Genomic DNA, 16238 nt, shown 5'->3' with positions numbered 1-16238 from the left:
GTGCGTAAAGGTCACTCTCACACAATCACAGATACTTTAATTTGCTGTTGTACTCCATATAAAATCCAGAAACTAAGCTTTTTTGGCACAGGCCTATCTAAAGGGTTAATGGTGTCAATCTGATGATCAACAGTAAAAATTCCACATTTGACCTCTTCCCAACAAGGAAAACCACCAACAACAAAAAAATGCATGATTATATGGTGTCATAGTTTTGTAATCAGAAAAATTTGGTTATAATGGAAGTCAATGTGGCAAAAACAACAACCAACAGTAAATTAGGGAAACCAAGTATCAGAGGCAATATTGTTTTTTTAATGTCCAAGACTTGGAGGTGGAAAAAAAATCAGTCCACATTTACTTTTTATATTGAAAATCCGTCATTTTGTGTGTGTTTTTTTCCCCACCAAATCTGTGACATGATTTATGAATTTGGCAATACAAGAGTTAAAATTTTTTAATTTTCGAAACAATTAAGCAGTTTTGATCTAGACTGTGGTTGATTAATAGATTTATGAAAAAAACAAAAAAAACATAAATTGTCCGTAGTGTGTGTGTGTGTGTGGATGTTTCTCAGAGATGGGTTGCGGCTGGAAGGGCATCCGCTGCGTAAAAACTTGCTGGATAAGTTGGTAGTTTATTCCGCTGTGGCGACCCCGGATTAATAAAGGGACTAAGACGACAAGAAAATGAATAAATATATATATATATATATATATATATATATATATATATATATATATATATATATATATATATAAATAAATTTATTTATATATATATATATATATATATATATATATATATATATATATATATAAATATAAATTTATTTATATATATATATATATATATATATATATATATATATATATATATATATATATATATATATATATATATATATATATATATATGTCATCAAAACCATTCTGCTAGCTGAAACACAGAAAAACTTATGGCCAAATTAAGACTCAGAATCACCCCAGACAACAGAAAACATCCCTAACAGCACATAAGGGTTAAAGGACTTTACTTTCATTAACACCAGTCAGGCTAACATTGATCATTTTCACATTATATTTACATATATATTTTATTAAAATGCAATTATAATTACATTTTTTATGTATTTTAATATTTATATATTTTTAATTTATCTGAATTGTTTAAGGGTTTTATAAATGAAGTTTAAATGAATTTCTAATTTTTTAATAAATACATAAAGAGGTAAATGTAGTATTACCATGGTAAAAATATGAAGTTTTTACTACTTGAAGTTTTAATATATGTTTTTACTATTTTAAAATTTAATAGAACTAGAATGTGAAAATAGTATACACATTTTAGACAGTCCCTCTATTATTTTACAGGGATCACTTTTTCTTTATATTTATACCCTAAAACAGAGGTGACCAACCCTGTTGCTGGAGATTGACCTTCTTGCAGATTTCAGTTGCAACCCATATCAAACACACCTGCCTGGAATTATCAAGTGCTGTTCAGGTCCTAATTAATTGACTCAGGTGTGTTTGATCAGGGTTGGAGCTGAACTTTGCAGGAAGGTCGATCTCCAGGAGCAGGGTTAAGCACCACTGCCCTAAAATGACTGATTTTGTGACTGCTTTTCTCAAAATTTTTGACCTTATTTACAACAAAATCTTGTAAATTTTATTTATTTATTTATTTTGAACTCATGAACCACTGGATTTAGAAAATGCTGGAGGGTATGGGAGTTACAGTAGAATTTCTAAAACTGCACCGATCACAAGACGCACAAGTTCAAATCTATTTTCTGTATTTTGTTGATGCAGGAGCCAATAAATACGACGAGGCTGCCAGTTACATCCAGACCAAGTTCGAGGATCTCAACAAGAAAAAGGACACCAAGGAGATTTACACCCACTTCACCTGTGCTACTGACACTAAGAACGTGCAGTTTGTGTTTGACGCCGTTACTGACGTCATTATCAAGAACAACCTAAAGGACTGTGGCCTCTTTTAATGACAGCAGCCCCGGAGAATCATGAGGTCGGAACAACAACACACACACATTTATGTACCCCAGAGTGTGGTAGATTAAATATATATACAGTTCAAGTCAGAATTATTAGCCCTCCTGAGTTATTTGCCCTACTATAGATGTTTTCCCGAATTTCTGTTTAACCGAGAGCAGATTTTTTTCAACACATTTCTAAACATAATAGTTTTAATAACTCATTTCTAATGACGGATTTATTTTATCTTTGCCATGATGACAGTCAATAATATTTGACTAGATATTTTTCAAGATACTAGAATTCAGCTTAAAGTGACATTTAAAGGCTTAACTAGGTTAATTAGGCAATTTAGAGTAATTAGGCAAGTCATTGTATAATGATGGTTTGTTCTGTAGACTACTGAAAACAAATATTGCTTATGGGGGTTAATTATATTAAAATGGTTTTAAAAATAGCTTTTATTCTAGTCGAAATAAAACAAATAAGACTTTCTCCAGAAGAAAAAAAATTGTAGGAAATACTGTGGAAAAAATCATTATATCTGTCCCAAAACACACCAGAACCAATAAAATGACTGGTTTTAATAATAAAAAAGCCAGTTTTGCAGTGGAAACCATTAGACCTTCGATTACATTTAAGTAGTTTCAAGCACTTTATCCAAAATCAAAGCAGTTTTCAAACCGTAAAAGCAGATTATTATTCAAATGAAAGCATTTTCAAGGATTTCCAGCTCTCATATGAACACCCAGTGAATTATTTTTTTGTCTAGATAGCAAGGCGGCACACTACTGTGTGTTTGGACTTGACAAACCACCTGTAAAAAACACACACTTTCATCTCTGACACTTTAACCCTGTGGTTCCCAAAATGGGGGTCGCTGGACAATGACAGGGGGTCGCTTGGTGATTTCAAAAGTCAAATAAATTTTATTAAACTATTATTATTACCATATTTTAACCATAACCCACAATTTTATATAGTTTTATATAATATAATGCATAAATAAGACACAATTTTTGTTTATTAATTTATTTGTATTTATTTATATTGTATTTATTAACATAGTATTAATATTTAAAAGGATATATTAAATAAACTAATTAATAATAATAAATAATATTCATTTTTATCTATTATTTATTAATAATAAAAATTAATATTAATTAAAATATAAATATAGGGGTGACATGGTGGCTTAGTGGTTTGCACTGTCGCCTCACAGCAAGAAAGTCGCTGGTTCGAGTCCCATCTGTCTCAGTTGGCATTTCTGTGTGGAGTTTGCTTGTTCTCCTCGTGTTTGCGTGGGTTTACTCCGGGTGCTCCAGTTTCTGCCACAATATAAACACAAGGTGAATTAAGTAAGCTAAATTCGCCGTAGTGTATGGATGTTTTCCAGTACTGGGTTGCAGCTGGCAGGTCATCCGCTGTGTAAAACATGCTGCATAAGTTGGCGGTTCATTCTGCTGTGGCGCTCCCTGATGAACGACTAAATCAAAGGAAAATGAATGAAACTATGAATAACCTCATTGTGTTGTTGTGTTTTCTCCTCAGGATGGTGTCTATTCATTTGATGGACCTGGTCAGTGGGTTAGACTGCTAGACTGCCTTCAAACACCTATCAGAATCGTAATGTGTTTTTTTAATTTGTATTTTTTTTATTGTGACAACCCGAAATGGACGAGTCGTGAACAAGGAAAAGAGAAACTTCACCCAGTTCCAGCACACCATCCTCCTTTCCTGAATCTTGTTTTTAAATCAGTCTCAGTGTGTACATATTTAATTTTCAGCCCAGCGACGAGTGGAGAGTCGGGATTATTCTTTTTTTTTTTTCTTTGTTTCTACTGAGCTTTTAGGTTATGTTTTTTGACAGCAGGGTCGGGCGAACACTTCTTTTATGGATGTACTAATTTTATCGAACTCAAAATGCTTCTTTTGTAAAGTAAATGTGAGCACAGAAAGAAAACAAGACATCTCTTTTTTTTTTTTTTGTAAAACATCAGCACCGAATCCTCATCCCACACTCAATCTGTATATTGTTGCATGACGGACCATCCGAACCTGCTCGAAAAAGCTCCAAAACACACAGCGTGACGTCCCTTTACACTCTCTATAGCGTCATCTCTGTCCACTAACGTGTAAATATATATTGTGTCCGCCCTCACATTTCCCTGTCCTCATTGCTGTACACCATCTTCCTTTGGCGCGATGTCTGTGCCTTGTTTTCACTGTCTGTAGATCATAGGGCTGTTTTTATTCACTCTATCAAATGGAAAGTGTACAAGTGTTGAGCACATTTTAAGAGCTAAATAATAATAATAATAATAAAACTAGACTACAGTCTTTGGGTTATTATCTGAATTCCTTACTAATTATTTCATTGGAAATAAAAGTTGATATGTAAGATAGACCTGTGCTCTTTGTGTCTTTTATATCATGTGTCTCTTTTAACATTTTTTGGTGATTTGTGTGTCATTTTGTGGGACATTCTACCAGAAATGTACATTTTCACCAATAAAAAATGTGACAGGGCCTGTCCTTTAGGCTTCTTGTCCTCAAAAAATAAAAAATAAAATAAAAAAACATACAAAACAAGCATCAAGTCATACAATTTAATAATAGAAGGCATCCTTAATCACGCTTTCAGCTTCTCTCCTCCGTCAAAATATGTCACTTCCTCTGAGTCATAGCCTTAAAGGTGTATTGCACGCATTTTATGTTAAATGTAATGCAAATGTGACAGGATTGACAGAAGCATGGGGACAATTGTGAATTTATTTGTATTATATATTTGTAGTATTTATTTGTAGTATGTAGAATGAATGAAAACAGCTTAAACTTGCTGTTTCTGAAGTTTTTTTCTTCTAAAAAACAGTTTTTAGCATAACAAAACTGTTAAAGCTGTATGTTCATTTGGGCTGAGAACAAAGACAATCACAGGGTTTGTACATTTGTAAAGTGTTTTAATAAAGAAAAAAGTCTGAGAACCAAACAAATGACATTCCTTTACAGAACAACTCACAGAAATCAGTCCATTTTAGATTTTTTTTTTGTGATTAAATACTTTATATACACTGTATTTATGTTTTTATTTCAGGGACAGATCATGTACGTTTCTGGTGGAATGCCTCTTATGCTGTTGTATTCAAGTTCTTTATTGCCTGCAGTGCTGTTTTTGACCGCGTGGTGGCGTAAGAGAGACAAAGAAGGACTGATCCAGCCAAACTAATTCATAAGAGAATGATAGAGACATTTAATTACCTACAAGATAAAAAGCTAAAACTACAATTGGGAGAATATTAGAATTTTTTTTATATATTAGACCAAAATGATCTTTGGGAAAGTACTGTAGTCTTACCATGGTTCAGTGGTGACTAATCTTGATGTCTAGTTAATTTCATGTTTGTAGTTCATAGCTTATTAATAGTTATAATAGTTACTTATAAATAAATAAATAAAACATTACAGCATGTTTTTTTTCTTTTTTTCTCAATTTGTTGGGAAAACGTACATTTTTGTAGAAAAAAAACCTTACAAAAAATTTAATGTTCATAAGTTATTGATTTAATTGTTCTCTCTTTCTCTCTCTCTCTCTCTCTCCCCCCCTCTCTCTCTCCCTCCCTCTCTCCCTCTCTATTTCTCTCTCTCTGTGTAAGTGAAATGTTATTGCACCATAAAATAACTGTTCAAAAGTAGTTTATAATTTAATTTAATAGTTTATTCAGTGATTTTAAAGATGAATTTACAGCTTCAGTACTTCTGTCTTCAGTCACATGATCCTTCAGAAATCACTCTAATATTAATTATTATTATTATTATTTGAGGATGTTATTAATAAAAGCTTGCAAAAACTACATACAAGTAATAAATATTTAATAAATAAATATGTAACCATTTTTGTAAAAAAAGATATATATTTTTTGTAACATTTAATAAATGCTGCCTAATATAATGCACACTTTACAATAAGCTACATAAGCATCTGATTTTTTTTTTGACATATTATAGAATATCATAATATAAATTATTTAATGTCAATAGTCTTGATAATTGTAACACATTTGTCAAAGGCTCCATTTGTTATTGTCATTTTTGTTAATGCATTCTGAATTAATCAGTCCTGCAGATCTCAGGTGTGAAGTGGTTGTATTATTTACTCACGTTTCATTTCTCGCTTCATGATTGGATGACACAATGACGCGCGTCTCTGATTGGTTGAGATGGTGCTGGCAGGAAACTGACGGCACGCTCAAAAGCACTCAGCAGCACCGCTCTCTGCAAAGCAAACTCATACAGACTGATAACAGGACACGCGGCTATTAGCGCTGTGCTTGACTGATTTATACATCTTGGAAATATTATTTTGGGTACAATTTGGTAAGTGTCTCGAACGCTCTTAGGTCGTGATAGACTAAATTTTGCATTATTTGAAAAAAATATTAATGGCGGACGTATCTTTATTTTCAGGGAAAAGTAAAAAATATTTCAAGGTGGACTAACAGCGGAAAATAAACAAACATGGTGAGTGTTCTGCTTTTACTTGCTTGCTTGACTTTATTTGGACACGTATTAGTCTTTAGAGATGATTATTTAAATTTGTAGCAGTTGTGTATATACTAGGGAAAAAACACACAACGTGTGTACTCTAGCTATTATATAAAGCAAAAACAAACCAAAAAACATCTCTTTTTTGTGTAGAAAACTGGGTACTCTAGCTTTATATAAAGTATATAAAGCAAAAATGACTTTAATAGTAGTAAAGAAAAAGAGACATCTCTATTTTTGTAGAGAAAGTTGAACTCTAGCTTTATATACAGTATATAAAGCAAATAGATGACTTTTTAATAGTAGTAAAGAAGACGAGACATCTCTATTTTTGCTAAATAAAAACGTGTCCTCTAGCTTTAAATGCAGTATATACAGCAAAAAATTACTTTAATAGTAGTAAAGAAGATGAGACATTTACTTTTTTGTAGAAAAATGTGTACTCTAGCTTTATATACAGTATAAAAAGCAAAAAAAAAAAAAAAGACTTAAATTGTAGTAACAGTAGTAGTAGTAAATGACTAAATGTCTGATTTGCTTTAAAGATAGTTTGTTGCAGCTTTTACAAAGATTTACTGTAGTAACAACTACACAAAAAGACGATTGTTCAAATTGCACATTTAAAATAAGCTGAAACAGAACAATTAAGTGGTCCAAAACAAACTCAATAATGGTGTTGTGTTCAATCAACTTAAAATAGTAAATCTATTAAGTTAACTTAATTTCTCCATAGAGGATTTTTACAGTGTAAACATGGTGTTGTGGTAACATGAAATTGTATTACAAATGAAAACAAATGCTCAGAGTAGATCCTATTTTGCGATTTATTATTGTTTGAACAACCATGGAAAAACAACAACATTATTATTATTATTATTATTATTATTAATAATATACAATTGTTAGTTTCTCAGCACTTCCTCTAAACTGTCAGTTGAATTCAAATTGAATTCCTTTGTTCAGACGCTGCATTAATATTCAGTACTAACTCCAGTATTAATGTGGCATTGTCTGGTGTATTATGTGCCTCCCTCAGGCATAATAAACTGTCTTCTACTGTAATCTGGGTAGTGAAATGAAATGTAGATTTTCAGCAGTGATGAAGGTTAACCACCACCCAACTTCTATGCATTTTTCATGGCCTCTGGCAACCGCTGGCTCCACACACACACACACACACACACACACACACACAGAGCCAAATGGCTAAGATCTCACAGCTGTGATAACAGCATTGGTCCTATAGCTCTCCTCAAACCCGTCTGCAGTTCAAGAGCTGCTTCACGTAGATGGGAGTTTTTCAAAAGCATTCCTGTAAAATTCCGAATGCTTACAGCTACGGCAGAGATGGAAGTGAAAGTAAAGTAAATGATCTGAGAGCAGGGAATGGTATCGCTGGAAAACAGGGGCTTTCTATGGTGGAAAGGTGTGGACCCTGAACTGATTGAAATCTCTTGATCTGGCCAGGCCTGGACGAGGGGAGTCTTTTGATGTTGATTTAAAGAACTAAGGATGGAATTCTGTGAGTCGAGACATTCTGGAGGATTTAAAGCAGAGATGTACTTTTAAAAACCATGTTGTTAACTAACTTTGTACTTTGTTTTAATTTAATTATTACTTAATATGCATTTACACTAAAAAATTGGTACAAAGGCTGATATTTAAAAAAAAAAAAGTACTTTAAAAGGTTCACATTGGCATTTAGACACTTTTTTTGAGACTTTGCTGCTTTTTACGTCTTAATGACTATTCAATGTGCAAACAAGTACCTATTATTACTATAATTATTATTATTATTATTATTATTAATCAATTAATTTATATATATTTATGTATTATTTAATTTTTTTTGTTACATTTTGTTGAAGTACTACTTTGTTGATTTATAACTTTTTAATCTTGAGACCTATTTTAAAGAAATCTAATAAAACTGACAAAATGCCTGAAGGAAAACTTTAAAAATAAATCTTAAATCAAACTGAAAATCTTTAAAAAGTGACTATTTTTTGTGTAAATATATTTAGAAAACATTTGCAAAACTACAAAAAAATTTATTCAATTAAAAACAAATTTAATAAAATCTAATTCCTTCGTGTTCTTTCTGATCTGCTTTTAATTGGTGTTTATTATTTTATTTTTATGTAGTTTTGCATTACTGACTTGGTTATCACTTTTTTTTGACGGCCCCTTTAACACATTTTGTTGAGTTTAAGTTAAATTGCATCTATATGCCAACTAGTTAACAATAGATTACAAGTAGACTGCGTGGATTTGCCATGGACTGACCACCAATGTCCAGCCATTACTGAAGTGCCCCCACCAATAATTGAATCGCCTTCAAAATAAAATAATGCTCCATCAACCCTTAGTTACTCAGACATGCAGAAAGGGTTAAATCAAAACTTACTGCCAGATTGCAGTAAAATCATGTCAATTGACTTTTGCAGCATGTGACGTGTTTCATTAATTGTTGTTTGTGTTAAGTGTTTAAAGCCTTTATTCATGTTATTAAAAGCACAAGAGAATTTGTGCTGATCTATGCATGCGCTATAGGGATGTATGTCCCAAACAATGTCAAGAGCAAATCTACACCCTTGAGTAGACTGTTATGGTTAGTGTAAGTTGACATGTACTTGCTAAGTTTCTTATAGTCCGTTAAATGTCTGTTGAAGGAGCAGTATCAGCAGATATTAAGCAGACAGTCTACTAATACTCAAATGAGATTTAATTGGCATGTAGTTGCAATGCAACTTTTCGTCAACAATATGTGCAATGGGGACCATCAAAATAAAGTCTTACCCTGACTTAATTCCTAATTTTAATCACATTACTGTAAATGCGACTGTAAATAGCTTTGTATTGAATCCTATGGAATGGATTGATAAACACAATTAGGCTGATCCCAGTTCATCTTCTGTGAACTCAAGCCAACATGGTGCTGCATTGTCCCAAAGAATGACATCATCTCCTCTCAGACCACAACAATCGGTGCATTAATCATGGCGTTGAGGTGAAGTGTGGCGCTGCAGGAAGGGTTTCCCGTTCCCACAATGGTGCGGATGCGTCTGCATGGATCATACTCTGACTCTTCTCTTGCGTGTGTTTGCTTCTCTCCCACTCATGTTGAATAATACATCTGGATTTAACTCTGGACTGAAGGGGAAAATCTGTCAACTTGTTTGCTTCTTGGGTTGTTTAGATGATAATTGCTCCTGGACATGTCAATTTAGCAAAGAATATGCAGCTTATATTTAGAACATTTATGAAGAACAGACTCCTATTTACAGCACAAAACTCTTAACTATATATATATATATATATATATATATATATATATATATATATATATATATATATATATATATATATATATATATATATATATATATATATAATTATTATTTTTTTATTTTTTTATTTTTTTACCCCAAATTCTTGGATATTTAAGTAAAATATACTTTGTTCATTGAGCTTAAAGGTGCAGTAGTTGATTTGGATATAACTGGTTAGCTTAATATCTTTCAAATCCAATGCCTTCCCTGTCGTCCAAAGCTACACCTCCTGAAATCGCAAATGTGCATATTAAAGATGACAGACCCACTAGATCACAGGTGTCAAACTCAGTTCCAAAAGGGCCGCAGCTCTGCACAGTTTAGTTCCAACCCTAATTAAACACACCTGATCAAACTAATTGAGTCCTTCAGGCTTGTTTGAAACCTACAGGTAAGTGTGTTGGAGCAGGGTTGGAACTAAACTGTGCAGGGTTTCGGCCCTCCAGGAATTGAGTTTGACACCCCTGCACTAGATCATGTCATTCGCCAGTTAGAGAACTTTACAATGCTACCATTCCCAACAACAAACTGTATTATATCTAGCACATTTTCAGTTGTTATTTAGTTGGCAAGCAAAACTTGTCATCACTCGCTCATCAGTCTCGCTCTCTCACATGCTTTGTCCTAAAGCCATTACTTTATGCTTAGTGGTTGGTTGGCGGGCTGCAGGAATTACACTTACTAAGCCATACTTGCATGCTATTTCAGACTAAATATTCAGAGTAGCGGTAAACAATACAGAAAGCGCGTCACAGGCTGTCATTGTTAAAAAAATGAACCAATGTAAATATAAAACCAACTTCACCTCGGTAAAGCAGGCTAGGCAGAATAGCGCTATTTACTGACGTTTTTATTTTTATTTTTTTACTAAATAAAAATCAACATTATCGATGCTGTAAAAGCACGTTATGAAACTGAAATAAGGCACATTAATCTTTCACTAGAAGATTTCATTGGCTGAACAACACTTCTGTGCATATAACTCATTCATAACAGCACAATCTACATCAGCTTTGCGTGACTAAGGGTGCTTTCACACCTACACTTTTGTTTCGGAACGTATCTCGTTTGCCCAGTTAGCGCGGTTCGATTGGCATATGTGAACAGGGCAATCGCGCTCTGTTCCGCGCCAAAGTAATCGCTCCGAGATCGCTTGAATGAGGTGGTCTCGGCTCGATTGAAACGAACCCTGGAGCGGTTCGATTGCAGTGAGAAAGCGATCCGATCCGAGCGCGGTTATATGACAGTGTTTTATGGATATGTAATAGGCTTACGGCTACATGAAGAGAGAATTAATGAGTAGGGCGGGAAGTTTCGCGAGTCTCCGGATGCCCGCAAACGAGTGATGATCTCCCGGTAATCTCGTGTCTCTCTCCCAGTCCTCAAATAGGCATCATCGCGCACCCTTCTCACCCCTCCCCACCGCATCTCTCCTCAGACACGTCGCGCTCGCGCACCCTGTCAATCACCACCAAACCACCACCTCTCCTGACAGCTGAGCGGGACGCTGCAAAATAAACCCTGACACTCTGTCCAATGTAAGGAGAGTTTACTCGCACGTGACTTGTTTTAGCTCTTTTGGTCCGATTAGAAACTTTGCAGTCTGAAAGCGAACCGCTCCAAGAGCAAAGAGCAACAATGTAACAATTTTAATCTCTGTTTCGGAAAAACTGAATCGATTCACAGGTGTGAAAGCACCCTAAAATAAAACATCACATTACCTGTCTAGAAGAAATACTTCAGCCATGATGTCGTTCTTCCTCCAGCGTGCGAAACTAACTCCAATATTAATTCAGGATTTTCAAAAGTTTTGATTTAGCATTTGTTTTTATCGCTGTCACTTGTGTCCCTGTGACCACGGCCGATCTGCATGAAAGGGTGCACAGTATATATCTACTTTTGCTGACAGACAGTTTGGGCTACTTATCAGAATTATGGGAATTATCAGCTTGACAATTTTTAATTGGATGAACTTTTTTTTTTAGTTTCATGTCTCATCCAGAATATAAAACTACATACAAGCACATTTAGATCATTTACTTAAATCAGTACTATTGGACTGTGACGAGACTTTCAACCAGCACAACAAAAAATGTTTCTGAAGACAATCATCCACTGCTCCTTTAAAAACACCTTTTACACATTTAATATTCTGTTTCTCTAGGAACTGAGAAAACTGTGTGGCTTTTTTTTTAATTTTTTTTTTTTAGTGTGAGCTGATTGGATTTAGTTAAAGTCGACACTAGGCTTGTGCGTTATCCCAATTTTTATACCGTCAAATGTCCTCCCTATATATGCGACCTTATATGTGACGCGCGGCCACCTGTTTGTCTTGTTCGTATTAAATATCTGCATGGGATGCTCTCTCTTATTCTCACAAGCACAGAGAGATAGACAGCACCAAGCGACACACAGTACCACGCGCTCTCTCTCTCATTCACACACACACACAGACACACACACACACACACACACACACACACGCACACACAAGAAATCTGGTCTGGTCCTGCGGTACAGCAGCGGGAATGCAGACTTCTAGTTATATATTTACCACGTCTCCCTTCTCAATCAGTCGAAACCGGAAATACTACCAAACTGCAGGTCACTCGGTGAGCAACTCGGCATCTTACCTCCCCTCTCTCTCTCCACATGGTCCCATGATGACAATCACGCCTAGGCATTTGTAATAAATAAAAAATAAAAATAAAAAATATTACATTTTTATGACAGTATAAGGGTATTAAAATCGACACCGTTGCTATTTTTAGATCCTGCTGTACCATATTACCGTATTCCCGGCCAAGCCTAGTAGACCCCTTTTCCTCACCATTTGTTTGTCAAAACAAGGGCAAACTATTTTGTTTTTTCTTAGTGATATGCACAGATGAAATTTGAACACAAAACTAGCAATGTGAGCTAACAAAGTTAGTTACTTTTGATTTCATGTGAGCTTCAAGTAAAGAGTGCAGTCCAAATACTAACTATTTCCTTTTTTCCTTTCTCCAGCTGTGTGTTCGCAATTCAGGCGAGTGTTTCCGGGATCATATGCGGCACATGATGCGTTCTCTGCAGGACCTGAAGCAGATCCGGGAGCCTGACGATCAATCCAAATGCTCCTACGTGACACGAGCCCGTCAAAAGAGGATTAAACAGCGAGAGCAGCTCAGTCGCCTGCGGATCTCTGATGTTAGCGACACGAGTACCTACGATTCTGCCTGCTGTCTGGCCAGTCCATTAGAGGAAGAGGAAGACCAGGAGAATCACGCTGAACGTTTGGCTCAAGGCTCTCCGAGCAGCATCAAGAGCCTGGACTTTGATTCTGGTTATTCTGAAGCATCGTGGCAGGATGAAGGTGTGGTGTTGAGGAGAACCAGGAATGTTCGTGTTTCGTCGTCTGCATGCGTTCGCACTAATCGAATCAGGCCTAAATCTACATCGGACGCATGTTTGGAGCGTTGGACATCATTTGAGGCGAGTGACCCGACAGACTGGACCACGTCTCTGTTAACAAGAGGCCGGAATAGGCAACCACTGGTACTGGGGGACAACAGTTTTGCAGATCTGATCAAAAACTGGATGGATCTTCCTGAATGTCCTGATTCTGCAGAACTGAAGCCCAGTCGCAAAACCGCCTTTTTAGTGAACATGCGACGGAAAATCGCAGGCATTTCTAAAGGACTCGAGGAGAGAAGGTCTGCGGAGGCTAAACGCATGTCTTGTCCTGTGGGATTTCAACCTCCTAAACCCTTCTTTCACCAGTCACACACCAGTTTACACCCAATGGGAACAGACTTTTACCAGTTCAGCTCAGTTATGAAGTCTGGGAGCCGACAGCCAATCATATGCAATGATGTCATTGGATACATCTGATGCGTGAGATGGACAGGGGATTATTTCTGAAAGTGTCTTAACTTGTTGTGTCAATAAATATTGCAATAAATGTTTTATTTAAAATTACTTTCTTATCCGTTTTGTTCTTTTTAATAGAAAAACATCGCAACTGATGCCATCTTTAATGATACTTGATAATAATGAGAACACTGTGAGTCCCGTTAAAGTGCTTGTTTACACCTGATCAATTCATGAATTTACTCATTGGATTGCTATATCTGATTTAAACTGTGCGATATGCAGGTTTAACCTATGACTAGGATCAGACAATATCTGTTTTTTTTTTGTTTTTTTTGCTATTATTGTGCATAAAAAAAAAAATCAGCAGAATTGAGGAATGATTTTGAGAGTATAGTAACAGGCTGAGTTCAGACTGCATGATTTTTAGCCCCGATGTTGACTCGTTGACAGTTGTTGAAAAAATCACAGACAAATGCCTGAAATCATGGGCAAATCGGTGCTCGTTCACGTGAGTAAAGCTGCCTTTACACCACTTTTCTCCCCTTAGACTTCAGTTTATACACACACAAATGCATCAGACTGGGAACGCAAGCTCGATCGAAACGCAAGCTTGTGTGAAAAAGTTTTGCAGTTCGCTGTGTTGGAAAGTTCAAGCTTGGTGAGCTATCGCTTGACTGTGTGCGACTAATCGAGGATCAAAACATGACCTCTCTGGACAGAATATTAAAACATGGACCAATCATTCGCTTTTAAATCTCTAATTATTTTGTTTATTCACGCCCCTTTTCGCAGTGCCATACGACAGAATTTCGCAAGCTAAACTTTGTAAAGCTGTGGTCACTAATCACACAGTGTGAACTATTGAAGATGCCATCTGAGAGAATCGCCGACAGCTGTTCATGTGGGCTTAATCATAACTACATCCAATACAACGTTGTTGGTTTTTTTCAGAAATGTAAATTACATATTTGGCATACAACTGATTTCATAAGTAGGCTACAGGAGGTTTTGCATTACACAAATACATATGGGGTATGGCTGCACGATATTGGAAAAACTCTGATATTGCGATAATTTATTTGTCTTATACAGTTTCACAAGATTTTTACTTTTAGGGTAGTCTTACAGTATGGTACAGAGAGAGAGAAAGTTTTTTTTTAGTCTTGTTTTTAGTCAATATAAAAAAAAAATAAAGTGTTAAATATTGTTTAGTTTATGTTTTTAACATCTGAAGAAATGTGAAAATTAAGAGTACTTTTTTTTTTAAAACAAGCAAAATTATCTGAGAGTGGGAAAAAAAAATCTTGTTTTTGCTTCGAAATGTAGAATTTTGCACTCGCAACAGGACATAAAGTCAAGGTAGTGATTAAATACAATTCTGCAGCTCCTGGTCAACCATGATTCAGACTCAACATTGCAAATCTTTGTGATATGACGATTGCAGATGCTAACAATGTGATATTGATGCTAAAACGACATATATTGTGCAGCCCTATATGCAGCAGCAGTGATACAGGTGCAAAATATGTCTTTTTCTTTTTAGTATATTGGCACATTTAAGCAGCATTATTCCTTCATTTTCTTCTTGGCTTAGTCCCTTTATTAATCTGGGGTCGCCACAGCGGAATGAACCGTCTAAGCAGCAATAGTAAACCATAAACATAACGAAATGCCAAATTACATGCAGGTTGCAAGTATATTGAGACAACTTTTTATCAGTTGTCAAAGCAAGTGATTTTAAAAGTATCATAGCTCACTTTCTATAAGATGACAGAAATGTTCACTTGAGTTGACTGTTCCGTTTGGAAACCAGCAGGAACTTAATGTCAGAGATTCTTTTTTTTGTTATTTCTCGTCATTGTCAAGTATAGAAATTCAGATATTGGCGTCTTCTATATGATAATATTAATTAGGGGGTGTTTGCAAGGTAAATCATTTTGCGGAAAAAAATGATTAGCTATTATTTATTAGCTATTAATAAATGTCACATCTGGATGCGAGGTGTACGCATGGGTTTTTGCACGCGTGATTGTTTTTGAATCAGACTGTCATGTCCCATTCAGACGGGGCTTCAGCGTCAACGCTCGACAGAGGGTGTGTCTGAAGTCGGGGCTGAAGCGATCATCATAGCATGGTTAATCAATGAAATTAGTCAGCAATAGGCCACTGTCTGAGCTGGTGTATTTGCATACAGCGATCTGATTGGCTGATGTCTCCGTCGGCGCTTGAAAAGTTGAGCAAGTCCCAACTTCTGCAGCAAGCAACGCCTCTGAAGCGGCGCCGATGGATCCACAAAGCAGTTCGGCAACGCCTGACGTCACCCATTCAAAGTGAATGGAAAGCATTGACGCTGACGCCCCGTGTGAATGGGGTGTTATGAGCTGATCTTAGAACAAATTAAGAAAGATTTCTGCACAATATTGTATAAATAAGCTTGTTAACAGCCCATAAGAGTATATAAACTATTGCCACGTTTTTTTTTTTTTTTTTATAAATATGACCTATAAAA

At 35.5% G+C, this 16238-nt stretch overlaps 2 protein-coding genes across 2 annotated transcripts in view; both read left to right on the top strand.

The window, feature by feature from the left end:
- gnai2b (guanine nucleotide binding protein (G protein), alpha inhibiting activity polypeptide 2b) overlaps window positions 1–4405 on the top strand; it is a 94333-nt gene extending 89928 nt beyond the window's left edge. Inside the window, 2 exon segments of the mRNA NM_199842.1 lie at window positions 1815–2031; window positions 3552–4405. Of these exon segments, the coding sequence (NP_956136.1) occupies window positions 1815–2005 (191 nt within the window). The 3' untranslated portion in view covers window positions 2006–2031; window positions 3552–4405.
- Window positions 4406–6276: 1871 nt separating this feature from the next.
- inka1b (inka box actin regulator 1b) lies at window positions 6277–13834 on the top strand. The gene is given in 3 exon segments (NM_199788.1): window positions 6277–6374; window positions 6465–6518; window positions 12884–13834. Coding segments are annotated over 2 exon segments (867 nt in total). The 5' UTR covers window positions 6277–6374; window positions 6465–6515; the 3' UTR covers window positions 13748–13834.
- Window positions 13835–16238: the final 2404 nt, after the last annotated feature.

Source organism: Danio rerio, chromosome 6 (genome assembly GCF_052040795.2).
Source record: "Danio rerio strain M-AB ecotype USA chromosome 6, GRCz13ab, whole genome shotgun sequence".
Taxonomy (NCBI): Eukaryota; Metazoa; Chordata; class Actinopteri; order Cypriniformes; family Danionidae; genus Danio; species Danio rerio.
The sequence above is the reverse complement of the archived record's forward strand: the minus strand, read 5'-3'. Positions and strand labels throughout refer to the sequence as shown.